General features: G+C 47.9%; 1 protein-coding gene across 3 annotated transcripts in view; it reads right to left on the bottom strand.

The window, feature by feature from the left end:
• LOC147880104 (leucine-rich repeat receptor protein kinase HPCA1-like) overlaps positions 1 to 13,324 on the bottom strand; it is a 217,811-nt gene that overhangs the window by 75,223 nt on the left and 129,264 nt on the right. For all 3 annotated transcript variants that reach the window (XM_087371552.1, XM_087371553.1, XM_087371554.1), the window contains 3 exons: positions 6,664 to 6,715; positions 6,430 to 6,518; positions 6,107 to 6,252 (listed from right to left, as the gene is read on the bottom strand). In XM_087371552.1, the coding sequence (XP_087227678.1) occupies positions 6,107 to 6,252; positions 6,430 to 6,518; positions 6,664 to 6,715 (287 nt within the window). The remainder of the gene's footprint in view (positions 1 to 6,106; positions 6,253 to 6,429; positions 6,519 to 6,663; positions 6,716 to 13,324) is intronic.

Raw genomic sequence — 13,324 nt, 5'->3', positions numbered from 1 at the left:
AAGAGTACTGAAGCCAGAAGAGTACCTGCTTGAGAACTCAGCGAGAGTTCATGGTCCAGGTTATCTGGAAATATTCATTGGTTACAGACCTTGCCAAAGGAAGGACGGGTTGAAACAGACCCTCCGAGCATGGTGCCTGGAAGACTCCAGGTTGTTCACTCATTATGAGGGGGATGACTGGAAGATCGTGACGGCTGGGTTGCTCAAGTTCAGAGGCGGGAATGTGACTGAAGGAGGTGGTACCAGGAGGTGCTACCAGAGATGGACCTGTATACCAGGATGGTGTGCGGAAGCGGAACCGGACCTGGCGGAGCACGAGCCACTGGATGCAAAGCTAGGAAAAGATTTCGATACCGTAAGGTTCCAGAGGACTACGACCAGGGAGTTACTGGAGCATCTTCATCGACGTGTTGGCATTGGGCTGAGATGTGTCGGTGAGAGGGGGTGTTGGAAAGGTCACCTCCCCATCTGTAAGCCCCCATATGAGGAGAGCATGGGGGAGGGAGACCTAGGGCAGAACCCAACAGAAAAAGAGAGAAAGGGGCTGCCACATAGACAGCATCATGGCTGTCATGTGGGCAGCACATCTAGGACTGTTATGTGCAGGATAGAGGGCCAGGAAAGTACGGAAGGATGGCAGAATACAGAAGCCTGCTGTACGGCTGGCATACGGAGCTCAGGCAGGAGCCTTAGAGCTGGAACAAGCCCGGAGCAGAAGCAAGACAGTCTGCGACAAATTGCGAAGGATCTAGGACATGGAGGCGCACTGTTTGCAGAGGCGCAGACATGGCAGGGAGTGCAGGCTCAGATCTGCAGCAAGGAATGTGACTGTCAGTGGGCAGGTGGCAGGCCTTTTATAGGCTGCATATTTGCCTTGAATGGAGGGCCAAAAGCCCTGGAAGTTTGGGCCATAAAAGGCCTGACTTGTGAGCCCTTTAAGGTCGGTTTTTACAGACTGAGTCGGTTTTTACAGACTGGTCGGTTTTTTGGTGCAGGCCTTGGGGCCTATATAAGGAGGCCATTCAGGCCTCATTTCAGTATCACTTGCAGCAGCAGATCCAGAGCAGAAAGGAGCAGCAGGTAGCCACCCTCTGGGCCTACATTCAGGAGGATAGAGAGGTGCTAGCAAGGCTGCAGACTTAGCCAGGAAGCTGCCCACCTAGGCTGGTTCCCAGACAGTAAGGTGGAAAGGATCATCCTAGACGGAAAGTCTACTCACCCTCGAGGTGGAGCACGCGGACTCTAGTCTAGAGATAGCCAGCAGATAGGAGAAGGACTTTGTGGTAAGATCAGAGGACCACACCATTGGTGGGACTCTGGATCTGTCTCTCTTGTAATGTGTCCATAGTTGTGGACGGAAATATATTATATGGTGGTTTCTCTATCTAGTTTGGTTCATTGTCTATTGATGAGTCTGCACACCTATTGAATGCACATAAGTAAAGAAGTTTGTGATTCCACACCCACACCGCACACTGTGTGAGCTCCTGGGCATTATTTCCGCTGCGTGTACCCTCTGTTGGGTAATTTCTAACAAGCTCCAAGTGGTCTGCCATGCTCATCCAAAATATTGTCGTACCACATGATAGGCTGCCTTTCAATCTCTTCATGGGTGGACGATTGGTGAAAACCCATCTGATACTGTGTGTCCAATCCTCTCCTAAAGTGGGCGTGCGAGATTGTATGCATCTGATAAAGAAATCCTTCCAAAGCTCTTCCCCTGGCATAAGTCCTCTCACAACGACCTTGCAGACTAAGGCTCTGCACTGTAGATCCAGATCGATGATATTCAAACACCCTTCTCTTGTAGAAAGAATCAAAGTCTCCCAAGCCACCCTGGCTGTAACATCAGTTGTGCCATCTCGACCACTCCATAAAAAGTTTTGTACGGGCCTCTTAAGCTGAGTGATACAATCCCTAGAGTGGCACCAACAAGAGCATACAAACCATGCTGTGGCTAGAAGAACCTAGTTAACCACCACCACTGTGGATGCCAAATCAAGTTTGGTTGAGCTTTCTTCTGATGCTCTCTAACACCGGGGCACACTGTTGTGAAGGACAGATGCCCACCCCAACCTAGCAGCCCAAATATCTTTTTTTTTGTTTTTTTGCAAAAAGGAGACTTCTATTAAGTAAGAAAGAAACTCGCTAGAGCAAGCTCTATGCGGAAATACAACATGCTAAGCATGTAATGAAAACACCGCAGAGGAATGAGGTAGAAAGAAACCAAGGCTAAGGGTGAAAATGCCAAGTCAACCCTGTAGAAGTCTCAGCAAAGAAGGAGAGTCTCTCCAATCTCTGAGAAAAGTAACTCTCCTAGACGAGGCTGCTCGAGATGATCCCTGCATGGTTGCCCAAATGGCCATCAGAGTGTGTACCGTATCTGTCCAAGTATTGGCCAAGATCCGAGAAGGGTGAACTTGAGAACCCTCCAGAGCCTCAGTGCATCTCGCTCTCCAAATGTGCCATGTTGCAATGCTAGCTACAATCTCCCTTGGAGAGTCAACTGAGGAATGAGCAGCTCTGAAGAGAGTGGCCGGAACATCCTCTAGAGAGCACGACTCCACAAGATGTCGTCGGATGTGAAGAGCCCAAGAGGAGTCAAGTCTCTCAAAGAAGACCTGGGGCCCTAAAAGAGTGAGCCAAGCCACTGATCCCCAGGTCCTGAAGAAGGGTAGGCGAACAAAAGTGCTGAAAAGTCTTGCAATCCCCTTCCATATGATTCTCACCTGTCTGCAATCCCAAAAGGCAGTGCTGTATTGTATCCAAAGCAAAAAGCCAACGAGGGCAAGAAGGGTCAGCTCCGAACCTAGATCTCCATTCGTTCACTGCTATCCCACCATGAATAGAACGCCAAAAGAAGAGAGTGATTTTTCTATTCCGGTGGGATTTCCAGAGCCTGTGCCAAAAAAATTTCTGCAAGTCAGCAGAAATCTGGAAGTTCTCCCAATGATGAGCTCTAGTAAGCCTCCAACCCCTACAGCTGAGCTGGAATTTCCTGGCATTACTGACCGTGTAACGAAAGAAGGGGATGCCCTTCTCTTGGTGCCCTTCATCTATCCATTCCCATTCTCCAAGGTCCCACTGCAATAACTTAATTGGGACACCTCCATAGAGGCACAGCCTCCATGAGTCCAGGGTAATGAGAAGCAGGTCAGGATCCAAGTACCACTGTGAGACAGAGCCATGCTCCATGAAGCCCACTATCCTGATTGGCTGAAACGGTACCTCCAACAAGATATCATCTGTCGATCTGGACAACCTGCCCCCCGAAGAAACATCAAAGACTAAGGCATCCTCATGAGTGTCATGAAAAGCAATCATCTGTAAAGGAACTCCCCATCTAGAAAAAGCTCCCATCCAGGTGGAGCAAGTAATAGGCATATCAATTGTGTCCACCCAATCCAAGGGCAAGTCTGCATCAATCTATTGGACTCTCCCTGCACTCCCTCTAAGATTAAGAACCAACTGGGCTTGTTGATCTGCAAGAAGCTTCCTGAAGGCTTTCCATGCTCCCACAGTAGATGCAAGGCCCCTCTCCCATCTGGGCCACTGCATGTAAGGAGAAGCTCCAAGTGGTCTGCCATGCTCATCCAAAATACTGTCATTCCACATGATAGGCTGCCTTTCAATCGCTCCACGGGTGGATGGGAGAATCCTGCAAAGAGTTCTCCTGAACCTGGCCCATGCTTTCAAGATAGCAACCATAAGAGGGGAAGAGGGCGATGGGCTGTGGTGAAAACCCATCTGGTCAGCCCCCTCTCCCTCTCCCTCTCCCTCGCTGCACCCCCCTCTCCCCCCCTCGCTGCTCCTCCTCTCCCTCCCCTCTCGCCAGCCCCCTCTCCCTCCTCCCTCTACCTCCCTCTCCCCTTCCTCCTCTCCGCTCTCTCCCCCCCCCCCCCCGATACCCCCTACCTTTCCCTCCCCGCCCAACCTCTCCCCCGCCCGTCAGCCCCCCTGCCCCCCTTCTCCTCCCCCGTCCCCTCCCCCATCATCCCTCTCCCTCGCCAGCCCCCCATGAAGTCTCTAGCAAAGTGCCCAAGGGTCTTGCAAATCTTGCACTGGTCCTGTCTACCTGAAATCTCGACTCTCTGTCGAAAGAGAGAGCCGTCTGGACGCTGAAGCATAATGTGGTCATCTGAGATGTTAGGGTCAGAGACAATGACCCTAACACGAGGCACCCTGTTTGCACTGACTGCCTCTGCCAAGGAAGAAGGCATGCTAGGAAGGGGGGGGATCTCCGTGACCGCTCTGAATGTGGCTCCGATAGTGGCAAGCAGTTGATGGTAGACCTGAGGAAGACCAGGAAACCTAATGAACAGTGATGTGACCTGCCTGTCCTCCTGGACCGGATCGAAGCCCAAGGTGTAGGGCAAAAGAAAGATCCTCCTCGAACCCAAAGCCAGGGGATTAGCTTTGAAAACAAGGGCTGTGGACTCGTGGGAGTCGAAAACCACTTGGAAGAATCCACGTCCCAAAAGTCGAATATCCCTAAGGTGAGGGGTGAGGTCTCCTAGTAACGCCACCAGCATCCAGTCTCTAGCTTGTGATCTGGAAGGGTGTGACCCAAAGATGCGGGCGAAAAGTGATGTGGAGCCCTCTAATTCCACATCTTTCTTGAGCTGCTGCAGCTCGTCTTTTGAAAAAATGACGGTTCTTGCGGCCAGTGGAGGTGGACGGAGATTGGTTGAATGGGGATCCATTCGCCAATCGATGTGAAAAGGCCGATTCAAACACTGAAAAAAACTCCGTCCGGGAAACTGCTGCCCAGGACACCCTGGAACATAGGCGTAGGAAGGAGGAGAACAGGAGAGGGTAGGAGAGAGGGGAAGAGGAGGAAAGGAGGCGAGGGGGGGGGGCTGCAGGGGGGGGGGGTAGACGGAGGTAGGCTGCGGGGGGAGGCGGAGGGGAGCTGAGAGTTAGGAAGGGAGGGGGGCAGGGGAGGGGGCTGGCTGGGAGGGAGAGGGTGGGCGGGGGAGAGGAAAGGAGCGGGTGGGTTAGGAGGGAGGGAGGGGGCTGGTGGGGAGGGAGAGGGAGGGCGGGGGAGAGGAAAGGAGGGGGCGGGTTAGGAAGGGAGGGGCGGGGGGGCGGGGGGAGAGAGCGGGCAAGGGGGCTGGAAGGGGGCAGCGGGGGAGGGAGAGGGAGGACGGGGGAGGGGGCAGGGGTGGAGGGGGTGGGTGGGGGGCTGGCGGGTGAAGGAAAGGGAGGGTCGGGAGGGAGAAGGAGGGAGGGGGCGGGGGTGGAGGACGAGGGCGGAGGGGCTGTCAGGTGGGGGAGAGGTAGGGCAGGGAGGAGGAAGGGGAGCGAGAAGGTGAGGGAGAAGGAGGGAGGGGACGGGGGAGGAGGAGGGGGGTGGGGGGCCTGGCGGGTGGGGGAGAGGACGGGCGGGGAGGAGGAATGGGAGAGGCAGGGTGAGGGAGGAGGGAGAGGGGGCTGGCGGGATGAGAGGGAGAGGAGGAGAAGCAAGGCGAGGGAGAGGGGGGGCAGCGAGGGTGAGGGAGAGGGAGAGGGAGCTGGCTGAGAGAGAGGAGATGGGGGGGGGGGCAGCAGCTCACGGGGAGAGGAGCAGCTCCGAGCTCAAGTTTCGTGATTTGCAGATCACACTGGTCCTTTAGGGCTATAAGCATTTGGGCACTCTATGCAGTAAAAAATATCCTAAACTCAAACAATAGTGTGAATAAATACCTGACTACCTCGTGAGAAGAAAACATTATTTTATCCAATTCTAGAACATTATAGGACAACAGGATGATCATAAAGGAGGTAAATTTGAGGTTTATATACAGGATACCCCTGTGTGAAAAATGGAACATCAATCACCTTTGTAGTAATTAGCTTAAAGGAGAATAAAACTGGTTGTGGAAAATACAAGATAAAATTCCTTAGATCACGAAGCTTCAAATTTGAGACACAGGGATTCTAGAGTTCAGTCAAGCCTCTCAGAATCAGTCTTACATGATGTTGGTAGTAAGTGCAACTTTCCAACGCAAATAGCAATTTTATAAATGTAAAATTTAAACAAGTATGTACGTACATCATATCAAGCTGTGAGATCCTTCCTCATTTGATTTGTTCTTGAGTACTTAAAGGCATAATGACCACTTACCCTGCAGTACCTGCCGGTCTTGTCGACACATGAGTATCCATTTCAGGATTCACCTTGGATATGCCAAAATCAGAAACCTTTGCAATCATGTTCTCATCAAGCAAGATATTACTAGGCTTTACATCTCTGTGTATAACAGGAGGATTCTGTACATGCATCAAAAAATACAAACACTGGAATGTTATTAAAGCGTACTAAGGTTACCATTGAACTGATCATGTCCATTCTATTTGGAGGAAATAGAAAGTATAATCTTTTTAATTTAAACACTCATATTTAGCAAAAAAATCGGAATCCAAATAAAAGATTCAGAGGTATCTTACTGCAAATGTGTGCAAATAGTCCAGGCCTTGAGCAACGGCCATCGCAATTTCAAGCCTTCTATACCAGTTCAGGGTCGAAGTATTTTTATCTTATAAAAGACAGGTCGAACCATTACATTACTGTCGTAACAATAACAATTTTTGAGCTTCACACATGTTCCTCATCACCATGCATAAAAACGTACTGGGTGCTTCTATGTTTGGAAAATAACAAAGACTCAGATAAATACTAACCAAAGAGATGCCGATGCAAATTACCATTCTTCATATATTCATACACAAGGATCTGTTCACAGCCAGAATGCAAATATCAGGATCTCATGAATGCTTACAATCTACAAGCTAAAAATTCTCAGAATAAATCGAAGGAGGGCAATTAGCAAAACAATTTCCTTAATTAAATAAGCTTTTCCTTGCATATTTACATAAACACATGGAGCTCTTTTCATGAATCCTGACAACCTTGACTAGTAGGAATAAATATCTGCAAGATAAAAGTTCCTCAGAATAAATTGAAGAAGTGCAATCAGTTTTCACATTTAAAATAACTTTGGTCTTTCATATTTACTTAGATACGTGGAACTCTTTTGGGCCATTTGTGGACAGCCTATGTGTGGGTTTAAGTGATATTATGTCTTTTTTGAAGATAGAACAACCCATGGCAAAGTTGAGATTATCCCACATCTGCTGGGCCATGAAGGAGTGGCCATGTTTTGTATGTCAACATCTTTTATTCTGCAGACTGCAATGCAAATGTGGGGCTTGGTCTTGGTTTCATCATATTTTCTCTTGAAGTTCTTGTCTTGTTTGGCCTAAGATTCACACATTTTTTGTGACCTCAGCTGATTATAGTTGTACTTCTAGTGCCTCAAGCTCCATGGGAAAGCATAGCCATGGATTTTTTTTCCCCAAGAAAATTACGTCATTAAGTATGAATGAAAACCGCAAGAGCAAGCTCAAATGCAGGAGGACATCATGCAATGCATGAGGAAAAAAACAGCTCAAAAGGAGCTAATAAAAAACCAAGGCGGAGGCTGAAAATGCCACCTCAACCCTAAGGGAGACTCAGAGAAGAAAGGAGATCCTCTCCAAACTTTGAAAAAAATAACTCTCCTAGCAGTGCCTGCTCTGAAGGATCCTTGGATGCTCGCCCATATGGCCATCAGAGTGTGTACTGTGTCACCCATGTGGCCATCAGAGTGTATACTGTGTCGGTCCAAATACTGGCCATAGCCTGGGAAGGGTGAACCTGGATACCCTTCATCGCCTCTGTACACCTAGCTCTCCAAATACGCCAAGTTGCAATGCTAGCCAGAATCTTTGAAGACGTGTCTACTGAGGCATGAACAACTCTGAAAGGAGTGAAGGAACATCCTGGAGGGAACAAGACTCGGCGCCGTACAATGACAGTTGGATCTGGATCATGTCCCTTGAAAAACACTTGAGGGCTAGTAAGAGATAACCAAGCCACTGAGCCCCAGGTCATATAGAAAGGTACTGTATGATAGATACTGAAAATCCTAGCAACACCTTTCCAAATCATCCTCGCCTGTCTGCACTCCGAAAGGCAATGCTGTACTGACTCAAATCCTGCCAACACCTTTCCAGATCGTCCTCGCCTGTCTGCACTCCAAAAGGCAATGCTGCACTGACTCAACTACAATGTGACAATCAGGACAAGTAGGCTCAGCCCCGAACCTGGATCTCGACAGGTTCACTGCAATCCCTAATTGAATAGAAAGCCAAAAGAAAAGAGCGATCTTTCTATTCCTGAGGGATTTCCAGAGCCTACACCAAAAAAGTTTCCTGAGGGATTTTCAGAGCCTACGCAAAAAAAGTTTCAGATCGGTAGATCAGTCCGCCAAGGATGTCCTCTTGCCCCTTTTCTTTTTCTGTTTGTGGTGGAAGCTATGAGTATCTACCTTAGATCTCAAGCTAACATTTATGGGCTGAGGCTTCCTCTTCGCCGGGAAGAAGAGCTCCTCGATAAAGAGTTGGTAGATGACACGGTTGTTTTTTTGGATGCCTCCCCCAGGACACTCACTCCCTTCCGAACAGCCTTGGATTTATTTTGCACGGCTGCAGGTGCACACATTAATTGGCATAAATCCAATGGTTTTTGGATTTGCGATGATGACACCCTGGATTGGGGTAATGATATTGGTTTCACTTGGGTACAGAGGGGTGTCTCCGTCAGATACTTGGGCTGCCAGGTTGGGATCTCAAAGGGAGTGCAGTAAGAATTCAACAGATTGATGCAGCCTTGCCCTTGGATTGGGGGGACACAGATGACATGCCTATTACTTGTTCCACCTGGATGGGGGCATTTTCCAGATCGGGCATTCCTTTGAAGGTGATTGCTTTATGGAACACACATGAGGATGCCCTAGTCTTTGATGTTTCTTCTGGGGGCAGGCTGTCCAAGTCCACAGATGATATATTGCTGGAGGTACCGTTTCAGCCAGTCAGGATAGTGAGCTTCATGGAGCATGGCTCTCATTCACAGTGGTACTTGGATCCTGACCCGCTACTCATTACCCTAGGCTCATGGAGGCTGTGGCTCTATGGACGTGTCCCAATTAAGTTTGTGCACCGAGAGAAAGGCATCCCCTTCTTTTGTTACACGGTCAGTAATGCTAGGAAATTCCAGCTCAGCTGAAGGGGTTGGAGGCCCACCAGAGCTCCTCATTGGGAGAATTTTCAGATTTCTGCAGACTCGCAGAAATTTTTTTGGTAGAGGCTCTGGAAATCCCGCCGGAATAGAAAAATCACTCTCTTCTTTTGGCTTTCTATTCATGGTGGGATAGCAGTGAATCATTGGAGATCCACGTTTGGGGCCGACTCTACTTGCCCTCGTTGCCTTTCTGCTTCGGAGACAGTACAGCACTGCCTTTGGGATTGCAGACAGGCGAGAATCATATGGAAGGGGATTGCAAGACTTTTCAGCACTTTTGTTCCCCTCCCCTTCTATATGACCTGGGGATCAATGGCTTGGCTCACCCTTTCAAGGCCCCAGGTTTTCTTTGAGAGACATGACTCGCCGTCTTGGGCTCTACACATCCGACGACACCTTGTGGAGTCGTGCTCTTTAGAGGATGTTCCGGTCACTCTCTTCAGGGCTGCTCATTCCTTGGTTGACTCTCCGTGGGAGGTTTTAGCTAGCATTGCAGCATGGCACATTTTGGAGAGCCAGTTGCACTGAGGCTATGGAGGGTTCTCAAGTTCACCCTTCTCAGATCTTTTGGCTAGTACTTGGATAGATACGGTACACACTCTGATGGCCATTTGGGCGACCATGCAGGGATCCTCTCGAGCAGCCTCCTCTAGGAGAGTCACTTTTCTCAAGGATTGGAGAGACTCTCCCTTCCTTGCTGAGACTTCTACAGGGTTGAGTTGGCATTTTCAGCCTCAACCTTGGTTTCTTTCTACCTCATTTTTCTGAGGTGTTTTTATTACATGTTTAGCATGATGTATTTCCGCTCAAAGCTTGCTCTAGCGAGTTTCTTTCTTACTTAATAGAAGTCTCTTTTTTTTGGGGGAAAAAAAAAAGTTTCCGCATAACTGCGAAAATCTGAAAACTATCCCAATGTGCAGAAATCTGAAAGCTATCCCAATGAGGCACTCTGGAGGGCCTCCAACCTCTATTGCTGAGCTGAAACCTCCGGGCGTTTTTGACTGTATAGCGAAAGAAGGGGAAGCTCTTCTCTCGGTGTCCGTCATCAATCCATTGCCACTCCCCTAGGTCTCACTGCAAGAACCTAATAGGGAAACCACCATATAACCAGAGTCTCCAAGACCCCAGCGCAAGGAGAAGAGGATCAGAGTCAAGATACCACTGTGAGTGCTTGCCCCACTCCATGAAACTTGCAATCCTGACAAGCTGAAAGACAAATTCCAAAAGAATATCATCAGAAGATCTAGTAAGTCTGCCTCCCGAATGAACATCAAAGACTAAGGTATCCTCATGTGCATCTCGCAGGGCAATAATCTGTAACGAAATGTAGGAACAAAGTGGAGACAGGTTGTGAATGCAAGTGAGCAAGAGTGCACATACAAGAAAGCTCCAATAGAAATGTTCAAATGAAACAATACAAGTACTTGGTATATATAGTATCCAAGTACTACTGGTCAACCATAGGGTTGACTTTATGCCTACAACACCATATCTTTGTAATCTCTTACAAATCCCCCCTCAAAGATATGGCTGAAAGTACCCTGGAAACATCTCACATATACCCTGCAGTACCTAAAGTACCATGGTTGCACAAAGTCATCCAGATGGATATGCAACCTATGGGAGTACATGAAAACAATGTCATTGTGAATCACTTCACAACCCCCCTTGACATTGTGAGAATGTCTCTGATCCCCAAGCCATCTCGATGTCGTAAGAAAAGATCTGTTGACAGGGCTTTGGTGAAGATATTTGCCACATTGTCTCAGATGGACAATAGATGAGATCAATGAAGCCATCAGAAATACAATCCCGTACATAATGATAATGATTTTCAATATGTTTCATGCGAGCATGAAAGACAGGATTGTTGGCTATGGCAATGCAACTCTGGCTGTCACACAAGATAGAGTTTGCTTCGCCATCTTGTGCATGATGCAAGTCATGCAAAAGCTTCCTTAACCACATTAACTCCGTAGTGGCCGAATTTGCAGCTTTGTACTCTGCTTCACTAGAGGTCCTTAACCACATTAACTCCGTAGTGGCCGAATTTGCAGCTTTGTACTCTGCTTCACTAGAGGAAAGAGAGACTCGCTCTTGCTTCTTACTGAGCCATGAGATACAGGTTGAACCCAATGAGAAGCAATAGCCAGTAGTGGACCGTCTGTCGTCAATGTCCCCTGACCAATCTGAGTCGGTGAAACCACTCAGCTCTAGCTCACAATCTGAAGCATAATGCAAGCCAAGAGAGAGAGTGCCATGGACATATCTAAGAACCCTCCTTGCTGCATTCCAATGTGTGATCGTGGGACAATGCATGAATTGGCTCAAAAGCCCTATGGCGTAGGCAATATTAGGCCGTGTGGAGTATAGATATATCAAACTGCCAACCAATTGCCTGTACAAAGTGCCATCAAACTTTTCAGCAGTATCATGCTTACTATCAAACTGCCAACCAACTGCCTGTACAAAGTGCCATCAAACTTTTCAATAGTATCATGCTTACTCAGCTTGAGTCCCTTTTTCAATGGAGTAGCCACAGGCTTACAGTGCTCCATTTTAAATTTCTGCAACAACCCCTTCAAATACTTTGTCTGTGACATATAGATTCCATCATGGGTTTGCCAAAACTCAATGCCAAGACAATAATCCAATAGGCCCAAATTTGTCATGTCAAAGTTGTGACATAAAGCGGACTGCACTGCTGTAATTTGTTGTAAATCACTGCCAGTGAGTATGATGTCATCCACATATACTACCAACATGACCAATTCTGATTTTTGCTACAAAACATACAAATTTGGCTCTGTATGAGTGTTTACGAAGCCCTAGGACAGCAAAAACTGATGTATTTTCTGATACCACGCACGCTTGCTTCAGCCCATATAGAGCCTTCCTGAGCTTGCATACCTTGTGCTCTTGTCCCTTCACCTCAAAACCTTGGGGCTGATGTACATAGACCTCCTCTTTAAGATCTCCATTGAGGAAAGCAGTCTTGGCATCCATCTGGTACACTGACCAACCATAAAACGCAGCAAGAGAGATGACAAAATGAATGGTGGTCATCTTGGCCACTGGAGCAAAAGTCTCCTCATAATCTATCCCCTCCTCTTGTGCATACCCCTTGGCAACCAAACGGGCTTTGTATTTCTCAACTGTGCCATCTGAATGGTATTTCACCTTATAAATCCATTTCGTGCCAGCCACATTTTTCCCAATGGGCGCATCAACCAAGTCCCATGTGGCATTCTTCTCAATGAATTTAATCTCAACTTCCATAGCTTTCTGCCATGCCGGATTATGCTGAGCATCCTTGAAGCTCTAAGGCTCATTTTCAGCTTCCATCACTGAGGTCATCAAAGCAAAATTGACCTTTTTCTGATTTTTCTGAGTGCTGGCCCTGGTTTTCCCCAAAAGAGGCTGATCCTTAGCATCTCAATGGTCAACCTTGCCCAACGTGGAATAGATTTTTCTGCCGTACCACTCGGGGCTGCATCAACATCTTTAGTGGCCTCACGACGTTGATAATGCCTCCAAACATGAGGCTATCCATTTTCATTAACTGGCTGCAAATCTGAAACATTTGAGGGAGAGCCATCCTCAACATGTGGCAAGCCATTTGAACTATGAGAAGTAGAGCATCAAGAGACTCCATCTCATCATCCTCAAACTGGATGATGTCCAAAGGGGTGTCATCGTATGGTGGCAAGTCTGCACTAGTGGGCTGCATGCACTCATTCTCAGCAAAGAGAACATCTCTGCTGATTATTACCTTCCTGGTAGCGGGATTATAAAGCCTAAATCCCCTGCTTTTAGTGCTATACCCCACGAAAATGCATTTGACACTCTTGTCATCAAGCTTTGTCCGATGTGCATCTAGAACCGAAGCATATGCCACTGAGCCAAAAAACTCTGAAATGACTAACCTTTGGCTTAACGCCATACAAAGCCTCAAATGGAGTCACATTAACCAAAGCTTTGGTAGGGCATCTGTTCTGAATGTAAGTGGCTGTCACAACTGCTTCTCCCCAAAAAGCCTTTGAGACTCTCTTGAATTTCAGCATGTATCCGTCATCTCCATGAGAGTATGATTCTTCCTCTCAGGGAGTGGATTTTGCTGTGGTGTGTAAGGGCATGTCAAGTGATGTTTAATCCCATGCTGCTTCAAAAATCCCTGGAATGCATGTGACATGTACTCTCCCCCTCTATCTGAGTTGAGTG

Source organism: Dipteris shenzhenensis, chromosome 33 (assembly GCF_047967505.1).
Source record: "Dipteris shenzhenensis isolate YYH24624 ecotype China chromosome 33, Dip_SZ_1.0, whole genome shotgun sequence".
Classification (NCBI taxonomy): domain Eukaryota; kingdom Viridiplantae; phylum Streptophyta; class Polypodiopsida; order Gleicheniales; family Dipteridaceae; genus Dipteris; species Dipteris shenzhenensis.
This window is presented reverse-complemented; position numbering and strand designations above follow the sequence as displayed.